At 35.0% G+C, this 9,115-nt stretch overlaps 1 protein-coding gene across 1 annotated transcript; it reads left to right on the plus strand.

Moving 5' to 3' along the window:
* The first annotated feature begins 4,833 nt into the window (after positions 1–4,833).
* Positions 4,834–7,557, plus strand: LOC150033163 (uncharacterized). Its single transcript, XM_090306300.1, has 4 exons — positions 4,834–5,172; positions 5,293–5,521; positions 6,249–6,491; positions 6,890–7,557. The coding sequence occupies exons 1-4, from the start codon at positions 4,834–4,836 to the stop codon at positions 7,555–7,557; spliced, it is 1,479 nt and encodes a 492-aa protein (XP_090162426.1).
* Positions 7,558–9,115: the final 1,558 nt, after the last annotated feature.

Below are 9,115 nucleotides of genomic sequence, written 5' to 3' on the forward strand. Positions count from 1 at the left end.
TACCTCTTTTACCGAACACCCTCTGAAGGTGTATTTGGTCCAAGGAGTTGAGAAGTAGGAATAAGAAAGTAGGGATTTGTAAACTCCACTCCTTGTTTGTAGGGTTGGCAAAAACCCTCACAACGTCGGGGCAGGGGAAGGGAATCCCCGATTTGACCGGAGATGAGGTCAAATTGGAGATTATAACCGGGTCTCCAATTGGTGACGAGGCGGGGATAGGGAGGGTATCCCTGCCCCATCCCTGTCCCCGATTTTTTTTTAAAATTTTTTAATATATATATTAAACGAAAACAGGGATAGGTCCTCGGGGGACTTGTTTCTCCAACGGAAAATCTCCATCCCTGTCCCTGCCTTCAATTGGTGGGGATGGGAATGGGGGAAATACCCCCGTGGGGACAGGGATGGGGATTCCTCCCGGCCCCATTGCCAACCCTACTTGTTTGGCCCAAGGAGTTTGTGAGTCCTATTATAAAAAATCTCAATTTTATATCTTATCAACTTCTTGTGGGTCTCAGGAGTTCACAACTCCCTGAAGTTCATAATTCCTTACTCTCATTATTCCACTCCTTACCCAAACACTCTATGAGAGGTTGACATAACACCCTCTTCGACTCCAATGCACCTAGCATATTTGGGTCGTTTATCAATCTTTATTGGGTTCTCTTTAGGTCTTGTTAGGATTTAGAATTTACTCGGTCTAAGCTCAATTTTTAACGAGTTTAGGTCATCATCATTCCTGTCTTGGCCTTAGTTTATTTAGCCTAAATTTATCATCTACACATGTAATTAATCAACTTTTTTTTTTTTGGTCGGTTTAATTTGAGTATAGTCTTCCAGACATTATTTGTTCTATTGAAGGGTCAAAACTTAGATTCTTACCCTCACATGTTTTGAATTAATAAAACAAAAATAATGACGTGTTTTGTTATCTACTTTCTAAAAATGTATTTTCTCCCTAAAAAAATCAAGTCAAGTTTTGAAAACTAAAAGTGTAATTCTTAAAAACTTGTTTTTGAAATTTGGAATTTGACTAAGAATTTAAGGTCTATATGATAAGAAATTAAGATTATATTTTATGTTTTCATATTCATGAATTCATCGAATATGTGTCTGGTAGATGCTATGAAAAATGTTTTTAGATTATGTGATCCAAATAGTGAATTTTGAAAACAATATTTTTATATTTTCAGTGAATTCAAATTTTGGATTTGAATTTTTAAAATGCAGAATTATATTAAAAAGATAAAAACATTAACAAATATACTATTTCATGTTATAAACTCAATTTATTTTATTAAACTAAAATATATTATATATAATATGATATTACAAAATAATAATTATACAAATTTTTAAACATAAAGCAAGTTCATAAATTAATTAATAATAGTTTGTATTCAACCTAATATTTAGTGGGTAACTATAATTAATCTTAAGATTTATAGATATATTATCAACCATAATTTGAAAAATTGTTTAAAATTTGATTTTACAACCAAATACATATCTGAAAACATGAAATACAACTCTGGTTTCAATTTCTTGTTCTCAAATTTATGTTTTTAGATTGTTTACCTAACAGACCTTTAGTTGTTTACTTCAAAAAGATGAAAATCATGGCAACTGAGTTGTAACTGGTAAGAAAACAAAAACAATTTAAAAACCTCAAACAAAATCATTTGATTACTATTTTTTTTTTAATTTTGAAAATTATCATTCTAAACACTACTTCAACATATAGTTCTATTACTTTATCGACCATTTCTTAAAAACATTTTAGAAAATCATGAACAATTTTTTTTTTTAAAAAAAAACATGTAATTTTAAAAAATCTTGATTTGCTTCTTAAAACAAGGATTGGAATTCAAATGTGTAACAAAAATTTCAGGAAATTACATGTATTTATCTTGATTATGTAGATTTGGATTTTGAATTTTAGAGATTGAGAATTTGTTTATTTTAGTTAAATCAATTTAAAATAATCTTGGTCAAGATATGGAATTAATTCGATTATTGAGAATATAATTTAATTTTGGTTATGGAATGGGTGGATTGCAATTGGGTTTTAATTTGAGTTTGGTGGAGATTTAAAATCCTATTGGAATCTTAATTATTGGGTTGAAGTGAACAATAAATAAATATATTTTGTGGTTGGGGAAAAGATATATATATTTTTGGTTTATACATATATTTTTGTAAAGGGAAAACGAAGGAATTAGGGTTTTAAGGTTTTAAGAGTTTTTATTTATTTAAAGGGGTGTCTTGGTTTGCGTGTAAATTAAAGAAAAAAAGAAAAGTAAGAGAAGGACACTCTTCTCCTTCTTCCTCGAGCTGCGCACATCCTCCCTCGTGAGATCCAGCCGTCGATCGCAGCTTTTGCCAGCCGTCCACCATGAAGCACGTCGTTGGTCGTCGCACACGTTCTCTCGAGCAATCATTGTTTGTAACGCTTGAAGACCGTCGGATGTTGTCCATCCCTCATAGCCCAACTCAACCCGTCATTCACCACGAAGAGCGCCGCCATCGTCACTGTCATTGGCATATGCGACAGATTTCGTTTGGACAGCTCCGGGTCTACTCGAGTGACCCTTTATTCGTGCATTTATTTGGGTAAGATTTGGTTGTTTTTGGCTATCCAGTGTAAGTTTGGTCTGTCAAGTGGTTCAATTTTAAATTTAGGAGATTGAAGTTGAGGTTTTAAGTGTTGGAGTTAGCATACAATCAATGAAAGAAATCAGGATCATTAAGCACTCTAATTCATCGATTTTAGCAGCTAAGACAACATGTTCATAGAATAAAAATAGGGTTTGATGATATACCTCGTAGACCTCCAATCCATGAATTTAGCTTCAATCTTGACTCCAAAAGCTTGTAGACCACCATTTGATCTTTCTTACTATTCTCTTGGACCTTATTTTGAATTGAGAGATTCAAAATGAGTTTAAATTTTTGGGAATATTGAAGAGCAAGGGACTGGTTTTCAGCTGAAATTGAAGAACATCTTTTTCAACACAAACTTAGTCCAAAAACTTTGTATGGCCATGAAATCTCAGTGCAATCAGCTGAGTTTTGTTGCTCTTCAGCATGCCAAGACTCTACCCAAGAGGTTGACACCTCCTACTTGGAGGAATTGAGTGGAATTGTGAGTCAATGTGCTAAATGTGGGATAAACCCACTTATTTGAAAATTCTAATTTTCAAATTTTAAAGAACCAATTTTATTCAAAATTGATTTTAAATCAATTTACTGAATTTTCATTAAAAATCCATTTTGATTTTCCAAAAATTAAGTTAAGTTTTTAAAAAAAATGATTTTCTAAAGTTCAATCAATTCAAAATTCCAATTTTTGAGTAAAAATAGTTGATTTAATTAATTAAAATAATTTAATATCCAATATTAAATTATTAAAATACCAATTCCACGATCATGAATCCTTATTCATGTAATTAAAATTTAAATCAAATGTAAATATTATCCAATTCACCAATTTCGTTTAATTCAATAACTAAACGTGTAATTATATTGTGTATAATAACTAATTCCCTTAATTTGAATTTAAACGTTTCAAATTCTCTATCACGCTACTCTAAGGTTTAATCCATTTGTGAGCTAGCTAGTGGGGGACCTTATAGACTTACAGATCTGGGCTCTCCAATGATCTGAGATTAATTGGCTAAACTCTTCAAACTGAATTAATCAACATTTGTTAACTACCAGGTCACTCCACTAAAGCCCTCACTGTAGATATATTTCTGTCCACTTGATTTAACCATCAGTTAGTCAACCCTTCACAAGTTGTTCGTAATAATGGTTGGGTCAAATGTTGTTTTACCCTCGAAATTACATCTTACTCCTTAAGTCCCACTGATCCTCTAATGAACAATTGGTTTGTGATCCAATCACCAAATCGAGTCCCTCTCGAACGAGAGGGTGGGACCCCTTGTCCAAAACCTAGAATCAGTACTTAAGAGAATAACCTCTCTACTAACCCTAAAAGCGGGTAAGAGTGAATTTTGTCTTACACCCTATGTCCCTAGTTATCTACTTGGTCTTATCCTGAAATGGGAGGCATATTGAGTCAATGTTGTTGAGCTAACCCTCACTTATGCAAATATATGAATAATCTTGAATAAACAGGAGTTCATAATTAGTTCAAGATTAAGGTCGAGTTACCTAGGTCATTGTTTTTAAATAGTCAGTCTTAAACAGTAAACTGCGTTATAAAGTAAGAGTGACTTGTTTCTTGGTTCGGTCTAACACAAATTCATTGCATAGGATGCCTCCACTCACATGTCTCCGCATGAACGATTTAGGATCACATCGTTTGTACTAAATACAAAGTGAGCTGCATCTAAATAGTGTTACCAGAATAAGGTACCCAACCTTATTCGTATACTATAGACCATTTTGGCTATTTACTTAAACTTGATCCATTCTTATGTCTCCACATAAAGTCCAAGTATTCATGTAACAGCCATGGATCTTAGTTTATTAGATTTGGGCGTTTACAAGTGAAATTTATATATTCAATAATATATTTATTGAATAAACTTCAATAATATCTTTATTTCAAGTAGAATATGTTTAAATTTACAAACGGCAAGTTTTAGGACATACAACCCAACAAACTCCCACTTGGACTAAAACTTCAGTGGATTTACATATATACAAATATACAATGTAAATATATAATGTTGAGTATGAGAGAATAAAATACAATAAACTAGGGCATCAGATACCCAATATTAAGGCGTTTTAGCGCGCTGTCCAACTCTTCATTGGATTAATTTTGGTAAGTTTTGGGGTGTGCTGTCCAACTCATCCCCTTATAGAATGGCTCCAACAGAACTGAAAAAGCTTAAGACCCAGTTGCAAGAGCTACTCGACAAGGGTTTCATACGTCCGAGTGTGTCACCCTGGGGTGCGCTAGTGTTGTTTATAAAGAAAAATAATGGTTCATTACGCCTATGCATAGACTACAAGGAGTTGAATAAAATAACCATAAAAAACAAGTATCCATTCCCCAAAATTGATGACTTGTTTAATCAGCTACATGGAGCTACCATATTCACCAAAATTGATCTCAGATCAAGTTACCACCAACTGAGGATAAAGGACAACGACATCCCTAAAACTGTGTTTCGTTCTAGATATGGACATTATAAGTTCATTGTAATGCCATTTTGTTTGACCAACGTTCCAGCGGTGTTTATGGACCTGATTCAGAGTGTTCAAGGATTCTTTTGACATTTTCGTGATAGTTTTTATTGACGATATTTTGGTCATTCCAAGAAAGAGGCAGAGCATGAGAAACATCGTAGGAAGGTCTTGGGAATGCTGAGAGAGAATAAGTTGTATGTCAAATTCTCCAAGTGTGAATTCTGGCTACGTAAAGTGTTCTTCCTTAGGCATGTGGTGTCGAAGGATGGTGAATCCGTGGACCCAGTTAATATCGAGATGGTTACGACTTGGCCTTACCCCACGACAGTTGAAGAAGTGCGCAGATTTCTGGGGTTAGCAGGTAATTATCGTTGGTTTGTAGAGAATTTCTCTTTCATAGCCACTCTATTGACTCAATTGACCAAAAAAAGAGTATCGTTTGTTTGGAACGAAGCTTATGAGGACAGTTTTCAGAACCTCAAGCAAAATATGGTCTCTATGTTCGTTCTTATAGTACCAGATGGTTCTAAAAGTTTTGTGATTTACAATGATGCTTCTAAGAAGGGGCTAGGTTTCGTGCTTATGTAGCACGGTAAAGTGGTTACCTATGCCTCCCACCAGTTGAAGAATCATGAGCAAAACTATTCTACACATGACTTAGAGCTAGCTTTGGTGGTTTTTGCCTTGAAGAATTGGAGACATTATTTATACATGGAAAATATAAAGATTTTCACTGATCATAAGAGTTTGAAATATTTATTCACTCAGAAAGAGTTGATGTGAAGCAGTGTCGGTAAAGGATTATGATCGTGAGATTCTATACCACCATGGTAAGGCAAATATGGTGGTCGATGCTCTTAGTAGGAAGACGGCTCACTCAGTAGCCGTAGTCACCACATAGGCTCAACTATGTAAGGATTTTGAATGAGCTAATATCGTAATAGCGGTGGAGGAAGTCACCTCACAGCTAGCATAGTTGATAGTACAACCGACTTTGAGGTAAAGAATTATAAATGCATAATAGGGAGATTCGTACCTTATGCAGAAGTTTCGTAAGGTGGAATTAGGATAGGACAACAAATTTACAGTGTCTTTGGATCATGGCCTTCTTTATGAGGGAAGTTTATGTGTACCTACAAACAACGGTATTAAGAGTAAATTGTTGGCAGAAGCTCATAGCTCCCCATTCTCAACACATCCTGACAACACCAAGATGTATCATGACTTGAAATGGTGTTATTGGTGGTTCGATATGAAAAGGGAGATAGTTGATTATGTCAATAAATATTTGGTCTGTCAGCAAGTGAAGGCCTCAAGACAGAAGCTAACAGGTTTGTTATAGCCTTTGAGTATACCAGAATGGAAGTGGGAGAGTGTTTCCATGGATTTCATTGTGTGTTTACCAAGGACAGTGAAGGGTTATAAAGTAATATGGGTGTTGGTAGACAGACTTACTAAGGTGGCACATTTCATCTCGGGGAAGCCCATGTATCGGTGAATAAGTGGGCACAACTGTATATGAAAGAGGTGGTCAGATTGCACGGAGTGCCAATGTTGATTGTGTCCGACAGTACCCCTCGTTTTACCTTAAGCTTTTAGAAGAGCCTCTAGGCAGCATTGAGAACTCGATTGAATTTCAATACAACCTTCTACCCTCAGACTAATGGGCAAAGGAGCGTTTGAATCAGATTTTAGAAGACACGTTGTGTGCCTATGCATTGGAGTTCAGGGAGTTGGGATACTCACTTGCATTTAGTGAAGTTTGCAAATAATGATAGTTATCATGCTACTATTGGCATGTCGACATTTGAAGCCCTGTATGATAAGAGTAGCAGATCTATTGTTTGCTGGGGTGAGGTTGGTGAGCAAAAGTTGATGGGAACTGAGCTAGTGCATATGAAAAATAAAACCATGCAAAAGATTAGGGCCCAAATGCTAATAGTATACAGCAGACAGAAAAATTATGCCAATGTTAAATGTAGAGATATTGAGTTTGAAGTGGGAGATAAAGTGTTTCTGAAGGCAGAACCTATGAAAAGTGTCCTTGGATTTGGAAGGAAGGGGAAGCTCAGTTCGTGTTTCATGGGGCCATTCGAGGTTTTGGAACGAATTGGCCTCGTGGCCTATCAGTTGGCACTACCACCATCTCACTCTGCAACACACAATGTTTTCCATGTCTCAATGTTGAGGAAGTACATAACGGATCCATCTCATGTGGTGAACTTTGAGCCCTTGCAATTGAACGAGAACCTAAATTACGAAGAGAAACCTATACAAATTATTGCAAGGGAAGTGAAGGTTTTGCGCAATAGAGAGGTAGCACTTGTGAAGGTTATATGGCAGAACCATCAGTTCGAGGAAGCAACATGGGAAAAAGAGGAGGACATGAGAGTCTAGTACCTAGAACTTTCGAGGACGAAAATTTCTTAAGGTAGATTTTAACAAGCCAAATTCCACAATATTGCATGTATTTATCTTAATTATATAGATTTGGATTTCGAATTTTTAGAGATTCAGGTTTTTTTTTTTTTTTGGTAAAATCAATTTAAATTAATCTTTGTCAAGATATGAAATTAATTCAATTATTGGGAATAAAATTTAATTTTGGTTTTGGAATGAGTGGATTGCAATTGGGTTTTAATTGGAGTTTGGTGGAGATTTGAAATCCTATTAGAATCTTAATTATTGGGTTGAAGTGAAAAAAAATTAAATTTTGTGGCTGGGGAAAAGAATATTATGTGTATATATATATATATATATATATATATATATATATATTGTCGAAAGACAAAGAGAGGAATTAGGGTTTTAAGAGTTTTTAGTTATTTAAAGGGGTACCTCTATCTGTTTGTAAAGTAAAGAAAAAAAATTAAGAGAAGGCAACTCTTATTCTTCTTCCTCGAGCAGTGCATGGGAAAATTTCACAAATGACCCGAAACCCAAAAACTTTTCTACCAATGACCTCTTCCTAAAAACTTTTCTACCACTGACCTTTTCCCCATGCGAAATTCCAAAATTACCCTCAATTTTTAGAAAGTCTTCAAATCGTTTAGTGAACGTGCGTCTCTACGAATACTTTACAACGACAGGGTCTCCCTCCATTTCGTTCATTTCCTGATCGTTGAGAGAATACTAAGCGAGCGTTTAGATATTACCAAGCAATCGGATAGAGATTACTAAGCGCGTTTAGCTAACTGTTACATGATCGTTTAGACATCTGTTATGTGATCATTTAGATAATTGTTATGCGATCGTTTAAATATCCATTCTGCGATCGTTTGGCTAACTGTTAAACGATCGTTTATTTTTGTTCTACGATCATTTAGATATGTATGATGCGATCGTTTAGATATCTATTATACGATCGTTTAGGTTTTATTATACGATCGTTTGGCTGACTGTTACGCGATTGTATAGATATATGTTAGTTTTTGTTACGCGATCGTTTAGATATTTGTTATGCGGTTGTTTAGATATATGTTATGCGATCGTTTAGGTTTTGTTATGCGATCGTTTAGATTTTGTTATGCAATCGTTTATTTTTTGTTATGCGATTGTTTAGATAAATTTGTGCTAAATTTGTAGAATACAATTGACAACATACCTTTGTATTTCTCATGTAAATGGGTCCTATCAACAACGATTACTGGGTGGATGCAGTTTAAAAAACCCCCGATACACGGACCAAGTGCCATGAAGACGTACTTAAAGTATTGACCGTCCTCTACTTCAATCTCAAATATGGTACCTGGATTTGCAAGCTTAAGTGCCTCGCCATATGCCCTAACAATAGCATATGATCTTTCTGGCGACCCTCGTGCATACAACAATCCATACATGTATGTTTGACCAACTCGTTCGTATTTGGACTTAAGTATCCAATAACCCAACTTTTTGCTTGTCAATGATTACCAATTCTCATTTCGAGAGAACATGTATGTTCGTTGGGATATTT

Source organism: Benincasa hispida, chromosome 10 (genome assembly GCF_027475165.1).
Source record: "Benincasa hispida cultivar pf3 chromosome 10, pf3_genome.v1.1, whole genome shotgun sequence".
In the NCBI taxonomy this organism is placed as follows: Eukaryota; Viridiplantae; Streptophyta; class Magnoliopsida; order Cucurbitales; family Cucurbitaceae; genus Benincasa; species Benincasa hispida.

What these genes read in the sequence shown, in the direction of transcription:
- LOC150033163 (XM_090306300.1), top strand. Translation starts at nt 4,834, where the DNA reads ATGGCTCCAACAGAACTGAAAAAGCTTAAGACCCAGTTGCAAGAGCTA. An exon ending in CAGATTTCTGGGGTTAGCAG is followed by an intron (nt 5,522 to 6,248) that starts GTAATTATCGTT and finishes ACAAATTTACAG; the next exon opens with TGTCTTTGGATCATGGCCTT. An exon ending in CTCAAGACAGAAGCTAACAG is followed by an intron (nt 6,492 to 6,889) that starts GTTTGTTATAGC and finishes ATTGGAGTTCAG; the next exon opens with GGAGTTGGGATACTCACTTG.